This window comes from Rhodnius prolixus, unplaced genomic scaffold, assembly GCF_049639745.1.
Source record: "Rhodnius prolixus isolate KJV_2025 unplaced genomic scaffold, Rpr scaffold_1, whole genome shotgun sequence".
Classification (NCBI taxonomy): Eukaryota; Metazoa; Arthropoda; class Insecta; order Hemiptera; family Reduviidae; genus Rhodnius; species Rhodnius prolixus.
Genome location: NW_027411581.1, coordinates 31,298,939 through 31,315,273, shown reverse-complemented (window position 1 = coordinate 31,315,273; position 16,335 = coordinate 31,298,939). Strand labels below are relative to the sequence as shown.

The following is a 16,335-nucleotide window of genomic DNA, read 5'->3' as shown; positions in this document are numbered from 1 at the left end:
AGAAAGAGATAAAATGTGGTAAATACCATCATAACTGTTAATATTTGTAAGCATTTATTTAAATATGTACAAATATGTATTGTTTTGCAGAAACGAGTTATGCTTTCAATAAACTCAGTTGAACATTATCTTGAGTATTTGATCTGTATCCACAATAAGAACTGCGCTAATACTAGAACCTAAAAAAAATTATTAAATCGAATAACGTTTCATCTGAGTATGGAAGTGTTACGAGAAATAAGGGAAAATCAAAGTTCTTAAAAATATTTAAAAAGGCGCTAATGACCAAGGCAGTCGATGCGCGAAAAAAAAACTTAAATAGTGAAAAATCCATTAAAGCCTCCTTAACAGTAAAAGTAGGTAAGACCGTACATTATGTAAAAATAACACTTTAGAAGGAATGTTGTCGCCCTCTCCCATTCATTAGGTTGATCAGCTTCTTTTTTGGAATTTCTTCTTATTCGGAATTTTTATAAATGGTTCTTTTTGGGGATTTCGACACCGTAAATTCGAGGAGTTAGCCCTACATATGAGAGGCCTACTTCAAAATTATTAATTCATAATATTCATTTCTCTTTCCGCTTAACACGAAGTAATCGTGGAGTAATTTCTCTTATCCCTCTTTAGGAAGAGTACTGTAATCACACTTACAACTTAATGACAGGCTCGCTAAACTTTTCTCTCAGTCTACATCTTCATCTTACAGTACATAACTGTGTTTACTTAATCTCCATTTTTAATTAGGTCATTATTTGGCAAATAAAAACCAGGTATAAAAATGATTTATAATTATAAAATGTAATTTTGTTAAATATTTGTGTAGTCAAAAAAATGTTTAAGGAAAAATTTATAAATGCATTGCCATGGTAATTAGTTAGCTACAATTCTTTTCATCAAACTACAATACATATATGACAATCAAAATTTGCAGTGAAATAATACACGAAACTTTGACGCATTACAGCAAAATTTTTTGGATTAAGTGAATAATTCACCTTCTACCTTCAAATGTGTAAAGGCATTTCTGAACAACAAGGTAAATAAATGGAATTGTACGATCGAAGTTTTTTATGTGTGTACAAAATTAGTTATTTGAGAAATTATCAGGTAGATTGGTGCAGGAGGTTGCTCTTAAGCCAATTATTTTTACAATATCAGTCATGGCACTCTTAGGTGTCAATATTTTTTTCATTGAACGTAGATATCGCCAAAGTAAGTCGAGATAATGTTGAGGCGAATGTTAACATTTTTCATGTTTGGTTTTTATTACATAATAATTTAATAAAAGGACATCAGGCAAAAGGGCACTGTCCCATCTAATAGTTCTAGACTAAATAACAATAGGACTTCTATGATAGAATAGAAAGATAGCCTACTGGCGAATAACATGAACCCAGCAAAGACACAAGAGTCGCCTAAAGCCATCGGAAAATACATATCTGCGATGGCTTTAGCCGCTGAGATGCCGCGCTATTCAGCTGGAACGCACGCCGCTATGGCCGTAAATGTTATTATTGGAATTAGTAATAAATATTTCTCAATATATAATTAAATATTGTTTTTGTTATTAATCACTATGTTTAAATTATGTTTGATTTGTAGCAATGAGAATACATAATGCAAATCAGGTATTTACATTCCGAATCATAACTGTAGCAAAATTACAGTTATGAAGTAGCCAACAAAATTATTTTTTGGTTTGGGGTTACCGCAACATGAGAAACTGTATTGCGGGGTCACGGCATTAGAAAGGTTGAGAACCACTGTTCTAATGCTACCGTCTCTTATTTTATGTAGAGACTTTCTGACTTTCTAGGTCACTACGCGCTTTCATTTAGGTAGTTTGCGTTCATGATAATTTTCTAAAAATGGTCTGTTCTGTCAAATAACGATGTTGATCTTCGACATGGTCTAAGTCTAGACCTGTAGTATATGAAGGGCCTCTTTCTTAACTGGCCGTCAACAGATCCTTTTCTTGGACCCTCACCCGGCGACATTTTTTTTTCACTCAGCAGACGAACCAGTACGTTCGCGAGGGGCTACTTCGACTTCATAGAGGTTCTATGCAGGGGTGGAAGGGACATCTCAAGGTAGAACACCGTAGTGTCTTTGGTTAATTCATCGCACTTCTCATTGCAAATTATGTCTCATATAACATACTAAGTTACCTCGCTTCCGGTCTTCCTGGAACCGCCTTTTCTTTACGAAAGGAGAATCTCCCGAGATTCTTCGCCTCTTCAGTGTGAAACGCCGACGCTCTACGATCTACCTGTGTTGGGTTTACGATTGTTTCTGGGCAACTGCTCAGATTGTAAGGAGAACATGTCACCTTGGTTTGCTCCGTTCTATCCCAGGCTACATACTCCGGGTCCCAGGTGGAATCTCGCCTACTTCCTTCTGCCAAACTTCCTACTTCCTTATCGTTACGTCAAATGCGTCACTGGAAGGAATATCCCTCACATTCTCCGGCGGAAAAAAGCCTTCTTCTTCCTCTTTGATTAGGTCGCTAGATATCCACCATGAAAACTGGTTTTAAGGCAATCTCGTTTTCGGTACTCGAATCATGTGAGGTTGCCCCTTGTTCTGCCAGGTTGGGTTAGATACTGTGTTTACTGGTTCGAGCCCTAATCCACTTTTTCCGAGAGCAACTTATAGGCCCACGGTGATCATTGAACAGTTGCAGACTGAACATTGTTTATTAAACTTTTCTAAATTATTTTTAACTTAGCTTTTTTAAAAATTAGTGAAGTCCGAACTATTGTTTTTTGTTTAAATGGTTTAAGGCGCGTCAACATCTGAGGCGCCAGGAGCTTTTTTCAATTTACTGCCGGCCTCCAGTGTCTCTCGCTACAGACAACACTGTCCATCACCGGACAGTGAGCAGTAAGAAGCTCTTAGGAGGAGAAAACCTAAGGGTCAACAGCTGGCTTGGAACCTGGGACCTCCGTGTGGGAATCCAATACGCTAACTTCATAGCTAATCCCTTCACTGTGTTGCTTGTTGTATGTAAGATCAGCAAAACTCAAGTACGAAAAATCGCAGAAACTTTAAAGTTAATATTTCATTTAGATTCTACCTGTAACTTCCATTTGAAAAATAATTTTTATGAGGCAATGGTGGGGGAAGGAACTGTTTCCCTCATATATCACTATATGGCATTTAAAATTTCATAAGAGTTCAATATATTTTGAAATTCTAATTTTGAATAAAATGTATAGGTTAGGATTATGGTTAATGCAGTCAGAGAAAGCCAAATTTTACTAAAAAAGCCTTATGAGCTTACGACAGGCTCCTTCTGCATAACTGTTATTGAAGCCACTGATTGCGATAACTTTCTTTTTGGCCTCGGGACAAGTGAAAAGAGATACTTTTTTATTCGTTCTTAGATTGAACATGGAGTCAACGGTGTTCAATTAGAGCAAAATTAGCTTTAGGAGTAACCCCAAAGAAAATGCCGTCTGAGCTTTAAAATATGTTGATTCAGTTAGTCTCATGGTTTTTCAGAATCAAAGGAGTTAAAAACCTTTTGTATGCGAAATTAAAATTTGTATTAGTTCTTTTCTGATTGATGTTTCATGAATTATTTTCAGATACTTACTGACAGTCGAAAAAAATTAAGGCTAAATAACATTCATGAGCATGAACGAAACCAAACGTTTTAGGTGCATTTAAATATCATAGACAGATGAACAAATATCTATTGAATATACCTCCATGGTTAAAAAAAGGAGCAATAAGTGCCCCAAACACTGCATGTTCAGGAATAAAAAAAAGTGATTTAGAAACAATATGTAAAGCTCACAATGACTGTAAGGACAAACAATTTTATAAGAACAAAACGAATAAAAAATGTCTTAATCATTTATCTCATCGGCGAAGGGAAACTATAAAAGACACTCTTTTAATATTCGAATACCCGAATTTAAGCTTGAAGAATTTAAAGAATAATGCTTGCATTGAAAATGTGGCGCTAGGTGAAAATTGTTTCATACAAAATACCGCATCGCATATATGCAAACGATATGACTCACTTTTAGATGCCATCGCCGTATTACTTAACAGTGAAACAAATTACAATTTACACCATAAAGAAGATGATTATCTCGAAGAATTATTATTAGACGTTGGTCTTCTAAACTGTTATTTAGACAATCATAATGAACAAAATTTACAGCCAACGCCAAATATTTCCAGGCCAAATGAAGAACATCATACATCAAGAATTAAAGTGAAAAATAATATGAATTCTAAAAAAACTGATTGCTTATTAGTGAATTTCATTTCATTGAACGGTCAAGAATTTAACATTAAAATAGATTTGGGAAATTTATGGCGTGAACTTTACGATGAGAAGAATCAGAACTTGGAGAGCGCCGCAAATCGTACTCTAAGTTTAAATTGTTATCTTTCTATGTTAGCTAATAAAGCAAAGACAGGTTTAGATAAATATAAAACTGTTTTAAATTTAAGTAAACAACCGAAAGAACGTCATGATTTAGAATTAAATACTGTAGGATTGCACGAAAATGAAAGAAAAATGCACTGTCCAGCAGATTTGAAGATCGCAAGTAAGGACAGTGGTAAAGTAAAAGATAATGCAAAATTAAATACGCATAATTCCTTTACGAGAGCAAGTAATTCTTGCGGTACTATTTCAGAAAACTTCATATTAGATAATGATATAATGAATAATAAATGTTCAAACAAAGAAATCAGAAATAACAATTCTAAAGGTAATAAAATTTCCGAAATAAGTGAGGCGCAAAAAGTAGAAAATACATACTGTGAACTAGAATACGTAAACGATAAGCAACACAAAGAGATAACATCAAATACTCCGCGATGCGACCTTAGAAATCGAATAAAACTAGTCAAAGTAAAAATCTCTGATTTTTTTTCTACATATAGTGAAGCCGAATTAAGTGCGCCTGGTTTAACATCTTCAAACATACAGAAACGTAAACCACAGAAAGTAAATATTGAGGAAACTTTTGTTTTTCCAAATTTACATTCTAATTCAAAATTACAATCACAATCAAACGATTTAGGAGTTGAGCTCAATGAAAATAAATGCGCAGGACTCATTTTAAAAAAAGAAAATTTAAATAGATTTTATGAAACTAATATTACTTCAAAGTGTGTAAAAGTAAGCAATAAAACAGAATGTGTGGCTACAAATGATAAATGTATTGACAGAAAAGGATCGGCATCTGTAAAAATAGAAGACGGAAAAATGCTGTCTAAATCAAATAGAAATTCAAATTTTGCACAGAATATTGAAGAAATAGTCGTTAGATCACCCTACAAAGGCGATCAAGTAGATAGAAGTTTGAGTACAGCTCTTTCGAAAATAACACATGAAGGTTTACATTCTGTATCAAACTTTGATTCAAAAGTTGCAAAGGAAGATGAGAAAGGAATTACCAAAACTAAGATTTCTGAAGAATGGGATTACCAAAGTAAAAATAAAAATATAGATACTTTAAAAACAGCAGGCGAGAAAAATATTCTTTCTGTATCAAGTACGCATTTAACTACGTCACAAAAAATTGAAGAAGAAATGATGAGAAAGGAGAGTTCGAAAAAAAGAAATCAGGGAGATGAAAATAAATGCGTAGCTTTTTTGAAGGTAGATGGCAAAAATAGGCTCCCTGTACCAAATCATTACTCATTACCGAAACTGAAAATTGAAAGAGCCCGAAATGATAAGAGAGCAATAATGGTGGCGAAAATTGATAAAGTAATCAGCAAAATTTATATTCCAGACAAAAGTGGCCACTTCACTGAAAACAAGAGAACAGCGTTAAATGTGGTTGATGGAAAAACTCCTTCTACGTCAAATGCTATTGTAAAAGTGTTACCGAAAGATGAAGTTATCATCAACATAACAGAAATTTCATACAGAAGTGGTCAACTCAAGATAAATAAGAAGGCAGCCGTCGTCAAAGTAGGAAACGAACATACCGATCCTGAAACAAAAGTTACTTTAAAGGTTGCGAAAATTGAAGACGCAATCAACAGAACAGAAATTTTAGACAGAAATGCCCAACTCAAAGAAAATATGCAATTAGCTCTTTTAAAAGAAGATAATACCCTATCTAATTCAAAAGTTAATGCAATGGTAGCATCGGAAGAAGGAGAAGCGATCAACAGAACAGAAATTTTAGACAGAAATGCCCAACTCAAAGAAAATATGCAATTAGCTCTTTTAAAAGAAGATAATACCCTATCTAATTCAAAAGTTAATGCAATGGTAGCATCGGAAGAAGGAGAAGCGATCAACAGAACAGAAATTTTAGACAGAAATGCCCAACTCAAAGAAAATATGCAATTAGCTCTTTTAAAAGAAGATAATACCCTATCTAATTCAAAAGTTAATGCAATGGTAGCATCGGAAGAAGGAGAAGCGATTAACAGAACCGAAATTTCAGACAGAAATGCCCAACTCAAAGAAAATATGCAAATACCCCTTTTAAAAGAAGAAGCCACATATCCTACATCGAATGTTATTGCAAAGGCGGCACCGAAAGTTGAAGAAGTGAACAACAGAACCGAAATTTCAGACAGAAATGCCCAACTCAAAGAAAATATGCAAATACCTCTTTTAAAAGAAGTAGCCACTTATCCTACATCGAATGTTATTGCAAAGGCTTCACCGAAAGTTGAAGAAGTGAACAACAGAACCGAAATTTCAGACAGAAATGCCCAACTCAAAGAAAATATGCAATTAGCTCTTTTAAAAGAAGATACGCTTTCTAAATCAAACTTAAATGTAAAATTGGCGTCGAATGATTTAGCAATTGACAGATCTGAGATTTCAGACAGAAGCCCACTCATGGAAAAGCAAGCAGCAATTTTCAAAGTAGAATACGACGCTAACAGGCATTCAAAAACAAATATTGATTCACAAGTAGTGCCGAAAGTTGAAGGAACTATCAATAGAACTGTGTTTCTTGTCAAAAATGTGCAACTCAATGGTAATAAGAATGGAGGGGTTTTCAAAGTTAAAAATGAAAATACTATTTCTGAATCAAAGGTAAGTGCTGGGGTGGCTTCAAATGCTGGGAATGCATTCAACAGAATTATGGGTTCTACAATAAATAATAATCTGACCAAAAAAAATGATGTGAGCAGTACTTCTGAACTAAATAAAAGTTTTAATGAATCAGAGAATCGTGGAAAATATATCCATCTCACTGATAGAAAACATACTTTTTCCCATGTAGGAGACAGAAATTCTCTTCTAGAATCAAGTATCAGATCAAAAATGGCAATGAGGGTCGAAGAAGGAATCGCCAATATTGAGCTTGTCGGGAAAAGTGATTGTCCCAAAGGAAGTAATTATATAGTTCCTTTAAAAAAAGAAACTGCAATTGCAATTTCTGAATCAAATCGTAATTTAAACATTAGCAAAATGGTTAATAAAGGAATCACCCGATCGAAACAATCCCCATCAATATGTGATAATAAGTCAAATAAGACCAATTCTAAAAGCACCCGATCAAAGCAGAAAAAATTGCCTATCAGAGTGAGTATAGAACCTATAAAGAATAAACCAAAGATACTAAAAAACTATGTGTTGTGCCATACGAAAGACGATGGATTACTAGTTCACAAAAGTGAACATTCAAGAAATGAAAACTTGACAGGTGGCGAGAATTCTCAGACTTATAAAGCTGCGAATGATAAAATTCCTTTTCTGATTGATTCTTTATTTCAAGTGAATGCAACAAAAAACAAAATCAGCAGATTTAATGGGGAATTAATGATTCCTAATCAGATAGAAATCGGTGGCGGGAAAACTAGGAAAATACTCCTAAAAAACATGAGTGATAATGAAAAATTGGTTTATCGAATAAAAAATAATAATAACTACAAAAAGAGTTCGAAGCCTTTGATTTTCAAGAAACGTACAAAGGTTTACAAATTTGACAGGAAGCCAAGAACACCAGTTGTTCAGAAGTTCAAAAAGGGTACTCAGAGTGTATCAAATTTAAATACCCATTGCAAATATTATAATAATAATAATGCAGTTAAATATGACAGTCTAAAGAAGAAATCTCTTTTGAACTGCAAAAATTCAAAGTTGTACATTTGTTCGAATAAAAAAAGAAACGGAAGAAATTCGTCCTCACTAAGTCAATTATACACTTCCGAGAAAGTTAAAGAGAAAGACACTTTTTCCAATGGACATCAGAAGTATTCATCAAATACCTTAGGAGAAAAGTCTGTGAAAACAACTAGTATTCCACCTTCACCTTCTTGCATGGTTACACGAATTGGCTTGCCTGAAAGAAAGCCAATTAAGATTAATTACGATTTAAGAAAGGGAACTAAACGAAATGAGACTGTGGCTCTCAAGAAAACTGCTCTTGATAAGCCAATTTCGTATTCGCCACTCTCACCATCCCCTTCTAGAAGGTCTACTAAACTTGCTGCATTACAATTTATTAAAAATACACCATCTTCCCTAAAGAAGAAAGAAGTAAATAATAAAAAAGAATCTACTCAATGTAATGATAATTTTGATCAATCTAATAAACTAGAGGTGCTAAATAATTGCCCAAAACAAGACAAAGAAAAAGATAATTTAAACCAATCTCTGCTTCATACCCACCATGTAAAGCAAATAACATTTAAATGTCCTAAAACAGATAATGTTGGTGAAAAAGGCTCTAGCTTTATGATTACCAAATTACAGAATACAATAGGTGCTATAGCAAAATTGATTAGTAGTAAAGTAGATAGCAAAGTGGATCAAATGGAAAGTTCAACTGCTACACAAGAAAGAAACAAGCCTACTGTTTGTCCTTCAAACACTGTAATGAAAATGTTGCAAGAAAAAGCACTAACTCACAAGAAAAAACAAGTATCACAGCGGGCAAAAATTCCAAAATTTTGCTCACTTTCTTATGCAGATATATTGATCGCTGAAGTAAACCGTAAGAATCAAACAAAAAAATCAAGTTAATTTGTGTACAGTTCTTCCTTTTGTTAATAGTTTATTGTTTTTATTTGTTAGTTAATAATAAACAAGCTATCAAATTTACCAGATTTTTTTTTTCTTCTAATAATCAACAGTTTATAAATAAGTCATTATTAAACAAAAATTAAAATTAAAAATTAAGGTAATTGGGACTGGCGAGAACCAAATAAAAAGTGAGGGGCCCAAAAAGTATCCATGGTCGGAACTGTGTGCACCTTTCTGCAGTAAACAACGATTTCTGTCTCCCAACCAAAAACTGGATGCAAATTGGTAAGCGAATGTGGAATACCACTTTTTATTAAAAAAATAAACTCCAAGAATTCTTCGAAAAACCTGATGATTAAATATTTATTGGGATAAAGACGATTACAAATAGGAAGATCATTCTGATGACAATTGCAGGAATAGTTGACATTGCTGTGCCACTAGATGAAACTGTGAAAAAAAAAAAAATCAATTTTTTACGAAAATATTAAGCATTGAAAATGTTTATTTTTTATGAATTATGGAACAATAAAAAAAATAATGATATTTAAGAAACAATAATTTGCCTGGTATAAAAATTGTCATTACATTTTCCCACCATATCAACAGTGAAATGGCATTTGTTGCATTAAATTACCTTTTTTACCAATTCACCCTTCCATAAAACATTTTCAATGCTAAAAATAAGGGAGAAGAGGACATAAGTCATGGAAAACCCTTTACAGTTCAAGAAGAGGATAACATTCCGCCGGAAACTCTCAGAACAAATTACACAAACCACCATCATTTTTGATAAAAATGTTGACGATTCAGAATTATGTAAAATCTAACCCAACCTAGCGGACCAATCTCGATTTCTCGCAAGTCCCTCACATTTGACATTAAAATCATTAGTAGCATAACGGGACCTCTGTTAAGTATTTTTAGAATAAAAGTGCGGTCTATCTATCTAAGCTTCTAGTGTATACATATCAGATTTAACTAAAGCAGTTGATCGATTGAAGAGGAAATTGAGGTAAAGTTCTACTTTTCTTCTCTGGTATTTTTACTATATTTTCCACTACATGTATTTATAAAAGTGACAGGAAAAAATTTTAATGAATAATAATTTTATAAATTTATTAACCAATATATTTAGTGTCTCAACGTAAAAATAATTTCTTTTGTTTAAGTAGTTGGTATACATTTATTTTTTTTATTAATTGACGTACAAAATAATGACCAGTAGAAATAGATAGTACTAATAAAATCTAATATATTAATTCAAACAACAGCCGCTACGTAGCAGCATCTACTGGCAGCATCTACATCAGTTATCACAGAACATATCCTTAAATTTAAAATTTTGGTATGAAATGATGTTATTTAACTGACTTAAAACATATTCCGACATATCATTTTTTAAAGATGCATATTCAAGATGTATAAAGAGGCACACGATTACCTCTTACTACTATTCTGAAGGTTTCAATTCACAAATTTGCTTCAAACTCTGAACATAGTAGTCAATTTCATTCTTATCTTACAGTCTGTAAACATATATTACTCTGAAATGTAAAATAAACTCGTTTTTAGCAACATATTTAATCCATTTAAAACTTTACTAGAGAGATTTCAGAAAACTGGCGCTTTATAGAGAAGCCTAAAGATTTGCACTATCCCAAAAGTGCCTTTTTTTGAAAAATGTTTTAAATAAAAATTATTAATCAACATTTTTTATAAAATTAATTTACCAAGTTTAAAGGGAACCGAAAGACTCATGTTTTGAGTAAATATCTTTCGAATTTGAAAATTTAGTTCTACATTTGATTCTTATTATTATTCAGATGGCAAGACACATTGTACTTTATGCACAAATGACCATAGAAAAAAACCTTATCATCACTCGTCTCTCCCCCAGAAATTCACTTATTTGAATTTTAATTGAAAAAAATGTTTAAAAAAATTATAGATCTAAACTATATAATTTGTGCAGCAAGTTTATGGAAAAACGTTTGAGCCATTTTTGAAAAACCACAAAAAAAAGTGAAAATACAATTCAATAAATCTGTAATAAACAGAAAATTACAAACTTCAAGATCTAAATTTGAATATTCTTTAAAGATTTCTAAGATAGGAAATTCGCATGTTATTTGCAAGAATAGGTCCTAATTGATTTTTGACAGGGCGTTGAAAAAAGTTATTTAGATGCCACAGAAAGTTGACTATTATTGGAAGATTAGACTGCATTAGGTTTGTAAAGTTAGCACCCATATGAAATAAGCGCTTTCCACTATTGAGCCGTTTATTTTGAAAGTGGGGCAAATCCATTTTTGAAAAAATGAAGATAATGGTAATATGTAAACATATTGTAAATATGTTTAATTTGAAAATGGTGCAAGTATTATCGGCTATCAAGTAAGTTGTGCTGTTTTGTGCTCGGTGTACGAAAAAAGTTTCATTAGTATTTGAAAATTAATAACGGATTGTGGTTTATTTTATAAAAAGAAAAAATGGCTGAAACTGATTACAACGGTAATTATAACTCTGATGCATCTGAAAGTGAATTTGGTAGGTAACAAAAATAATATAAAAATGCTTTTCTGGGTAATAACGCCATTTCAATAAAATCCTCATTATCAAGTAATTTTATTATTTTTACGTTTGTAGAAATAAGACCCATGACAATCGGTAATAAAAGAAGAATCTTGGAATCAGAATCTGAATACGAAGGCAATTCGGACCAAAATGATTCAAAAATAAAAATAAAAAAAAGAAGAAGAATAGTTGAACTATTGATTAGTATTTTGTTTTTATTGTGTAAAAAAAGACTGATACGACTGAAATATTATCCATTTAAATCAACGATTACAACAATTCATTGATTTTGAAAGTGAGGCAAGTCCATTTAGTTATAATAAAACCTTTATTTTCTTAGCCAGCGCTATAAGCACTATTGGATTATAAACTTACATTATCTAATACCACAAAATACAAAAAATATGTCTATTATTATTTACCAATATTTTTAAATTTGTTGAACCGCAAACCTTAAATTTCTTGAAATAACAAAAATTGGACTTGCCCCAACTGTCATAGTTAGTAATAACTGATAGCCATAAAAGTTAATACGTCAAACGATAGATGGGTTAAGGAGTTTTACATTACATTAAGGAATCCTTTAATTAAGGAAATTTTCTTGTAGATGGGCTATGTATTGCCAATTTCTTATTTTAATCAGGTCACATTTAAGGTCCATTTATTAAATTACAATCTCCCCTTTGCAAACTATAATGCTACGAGTAACCTTCTAGGAAGGATTAATTTTATTTTATAAAACTAGCAGTTTTCACGAAGGAAAAAACCAAGCAATAATCTAAATATAATTGTAGTGGAAATGTGATATTTATTGGAATAACTTCTATGTGGAAAAATTTTTAGACCTCGTCTGAAACGATAAAAAAAAAGAAAAAAAAAAGTTTGCACAAATATGGTGAAGTTGGATGAAATGTGACCGGGTCGAGCTGGACGCATTAAAAAGGGCTATAAACTGCGAATGAGCGATAGGGCAGACCTACCTCGTCCCTACACGACTCCGAAACCAAGGATAGCGTGATAATTCAAACCCATTTATGGGTTTATTTGCTCCAACTCTGAACGGCACTATTCGCCGTCTACCTCTTTCTCAACTTAGTTCCGTTACCTTTCTAGATCAATACCGTTTAGTAAAATTATCTAATAGTTGCCAAATTTTTACTCATTGTTTTTTTGTGTGTGTAAATAGAAAATTGAAACAAAATTAACTTCAGCTTTATAATAATTTTTTTTTACTTACTTATTCTCTTCCTCTTCTACCTTGCAGTGTAGAGGATTGCAAAAAATGTTTCCATCCGTCCCTATCTCTGGCCATTGTCTTGGCTTTGTTGACTGTTATTCCAGTCCTATTAAGGCTCTCTGTCACATTGTCCGACCATGTCGTTCTTCTCCTTCCTCTCGGTCTCTTACCCGAACATCTGGCTTCATAGGCTCGTTTAGGATGTCTTGTGTCCTCCATTCTGTTCATATGTCCAAACCATCTTAGTTGGGTGCGCATAATCCGCTCCACCACTGCTTCGCAACCCAGATTACTCCTAATGGTAGTGTTCCTTACGCGGTCCCTTCTTGTTTTTCCCTCAACTCTCCGGAGGTATCGCATTTCTGTCGCTTGTATGCGGTTTTTGCTATTTTTTGTTAGGGCCCAGGACTCACACCCATATGTAAGGGTTGGGAGGTATATTGAGTTGAATATCCTAAGCTTAGTTTGCTTAGATACCTCTCTTTTGCTGACAAATTTTTTATTGATGGCTTGGAATAACTTCCCCGATGCCGCACATCTTGAGTTAAGCTCGTCTTTAACTCTACCATCCGAGCTAATCAAAACTCCTAAATATTTATAAACACCTACTTGTTCCAGTGTCTTTCCTTTTATTCTTATCTTGTGTCTCTTTTCCGTTCTGCATACTACCATGGTTTTACTTTTTTCTAAATTCACTTCCATATTTTTCTTTTCTAGCTCTTCCACCCACACATTGATGTTATGTTGGAGCTTCGCCTGAGAGTCTGCTATTAAAACCAGGTCATCTGCATATATCAGGGAAGAGAATGTTACCGGTTGTAAATTCCGGTATCCCAACTGGAAATTCTTGGTTTTATTTTGGCAGGCTTTTAGTATGTCGTCCATAAATATTATGAAGAGTAAGGGACTCAAACTGTCTCCCTGTCTAACTCCTGCCGTAGTTGTAAATACTTCGGATGACAGGTTGGATGTCCTTACGTAATTGCGGCAATTCCTGTAGAAACTTTTAATCCTCTCTATTAAGGCCTTATTAACATTCCTCTTCGCCAGAATTTCCCATATCATTGACCGTGGTACTCTATCGAACGCTTTACAAAGGTCTATGAAACACAGATGCACCTCTTTATCATATTCAATATTCTTTTCCATAATCTGCCTTAAGGTGAATATAAGGTCTTGGGTGCTTCTATTTGAGCGAAAGCCACACTGGTCCTCTCCCAGCAGATGGTCAACTTTCCTTCTCAGTCTTGTTTCTAGGATTCGGCCATAGAGTTTGCCCGGAACGCTTAACAAAGAGATTCCTCTATGGTTGTTGCACTCTCGATTGCTTCCTTTTTTGAAAATTGGGACTATTACTGAGAGTTCCCAGTCTTTGGGGATCTTCCGTCTATTCCATGCTGTTTCCATTATTCCATACAACATCTCTTCACCTTCCTCACCCATATGCCTAAGCATCTCCGGTGTAATACCATCATGACCTGCGGATTTCCCAAGCTTCATCCTACTCAGCGCAACAGTCAATTCATCCCTATCAATATACTCATCATCCTCTTCATCCTCCTCCACAGCCTCCTCGTTCTCCATGTTTCTTACCTCCTCTACATATCCTTGAGATGCATTGTCTTTCTCCGTCAATAATTCCTCAAAATATTCCTTCCATCTTGCCATTATTTTCATTTGATCTGTTATGAGCAATCCGTCCTTTGAATTGATATATTTTATTGGACATTCCTTTCCCTTCCTCATATTCTTTAATATTTTATAAAATAATTTCTGGTTCGTCTGCGTGCTTTCCTCCATAAATTTTCCAAACTGTTCCCAGGTTTCCCTTTTTGCATCTCTTATCACTTCTTTCACTTTCCTCCGTTGTTCTTTGTAGAGAGTATATGATTGTTGGTCTTTTATTTGGAGGTATTGTTTCCACAGCACTTTTTTAAGACATACTTCTTTCTTCACCTCATCCGACCACCATCTAGTTTCTTTCTTTACTAAACCGCACTTAGTTCTCCCGCAAACCTCCTCCGCCGCCTCCAGTATTACTTTTTTGAAGTTTGCCCACATCCCTTCCAAGCTATTTGAGCATCTTTCTGCCCCCAATTCTTTAATCTTTTTTGATACTATTTTGCTATATTTCTCCTGTACCGATGCTTCTTTCAATTTAAAATTCTTAATTTTTTCATTTATCTTTTTCTTCTTAAACTTCTTTTCCTTCTCCCATGGTTTCTTGGCTGAATTGATGACCAGTAAATGATGGTCACTGCCCACTTCTGGGCCACGTTTAACCCGGGTATCCCTAACTCTATTTATCATACTTCTCCTTCCTATTATATAATCTATGATTGATTTTTCTTTACGGGCAGGTTCAACTCTTGTGTACTTATGCACGTCTTTATGGGGAAACATGGTGTTAAATATTACCAGTTCATTCGATAGGCAAAATCTCAATAATCTTTTGCCGTTAGAGTTGGTCTCTGGTTCCCCATATCTACCCATAGCTTTCTCAAATCCTTGAGTGTTATTTCCCACCCTACCGTTTAAATCGCCCAAAATGAGAATATCTTCATCCTCCTCATCTAGAACTTTTTGCAACATTTCATAAAATTCATCTTTTGTTTCTGCTAATTCATCTTCATTCGGGCCATAGCAGATGATCATAATTATATTCCTTCTGCTTTCCTTATCATAGACCTTCACTGTCATAATTCTTTCATTTATATATTTCCAATCTTTCACTTCATTTATACTGTTTCTGTGTATTAGTAAAGCCACCCCAGCTTTCGCTCTTACATCTGCTGGGACACCCGAGTAAAGGAGCCAAAATCCGTCGTGAATAGTCTTGCATCCTTGACCCTTTTTCTTCGTTTCGGTTAAAGCTATCATCGGTATCCCTATTTTCTTCATTTCCTCAACTAATTCAGGTTCCTTGCCAACTAAACCTCTTATATTCCAAGTTCCATACTTCAAAGATCCGTTTCCTCGCCAGGTCATAGCCATTTGTTTGGATCCGATATTTGTCTTTCTTTGCTTACTTTTAATCAGAAATTTTCAGGTTTATGGGGGATTGGCCCATATACCCTAGCATAGTGGAGGGGCTGCCTCCTTTAGGCGTCTATACTCACCTTGGTGCTTCAGTGTTGCTTACGATAACAAACACCTACTACCTGAGACAATCCGTTGTTCTGATCCAGTCAGGATGCACCTGTTGTCGGTTGTTTGGCTCATAGCCTAAGCTAATCTCCAGGGGGCACCACGAGGAGGCAACCGACTTCACCCCCCTATAATAATTTTAAAAACCATAAAGACCCACTCTTTTGGATGCAAATTAGGGTCAAATAACATATTAAATGATAAAGAGAAATTATAAATATTACATTGTGAGCTTTCATTTTCTTTGGTACTTTTTAGATAACTTTATCTTTGAGATAGCTCACTAGAACATAGTCTAGAACACAACTGGGAGATTTTCAGGAAAACGGTATCCCATTTCGTTAACGGTATTCCGTTTTAAGCGTGATTTTTTACTATCGATGCAAAAACTTACCATCGCGAT

The 16,335-nt window shown here is 34.1% G+C and overlaps 2 protein-coding genes across 5 annotated transcripts in view; one reads left to right on the top strand and one right to left on the bottom strand.

Annotated features, from left to right (window-relative positions):
- Positions 1-16,055, bottom strand: part of LOC141458646 (uncharacterized) — an 85,575-nt gene extending 69,520 nt beyond the window's left edge. For all 4 annotated transcript variants that reach the window (XM_074136939.1, XM_074136917.1, XM_074136934.1 and 1 more), the window contains exon 1: positions 12,786-16,055. In XM_074136939.1, the coding sequence (XP_073993040.1) occupies positions 12,786-15,779 (2,994 nt within the window). In that variant the 5' untranslated portion in view covers positions 15,780-16,055. The remainder of the gene's footprint in view (positions 1-12,785) is intronic.
- Positions 874-9,049, top strand: LOC141458633 (uncharacterized). Its single transcript, XM_074136892.1, has 2 exons — positions 874-1,036; positions 3,591-9,049. The coding sequence occupies exon 2, from the start codon at positions 3,686-3,688 to the stop codon at positions 8,969-8,971; it is 5,286 nt and encodes a 1,761-aa protein (XP_073992993.1). The 5' UTR covers positions 874-1,036; positions 3,591-3,685; the 3' UTR covers positions 8,972-9,049.
- Positions 16,056-16,335: the final 280 nt, after the last annotated feature.

Bases quoted from the DNA above. Each gene is read 5' to 3' on its own strand.
- LOC141458633 (XM_074136892.1), top strand. From the start codon at position 3,686: ATGAACAAATATCTATTGAATATACCTCCATGGTTAAAAAAAGGAGCA.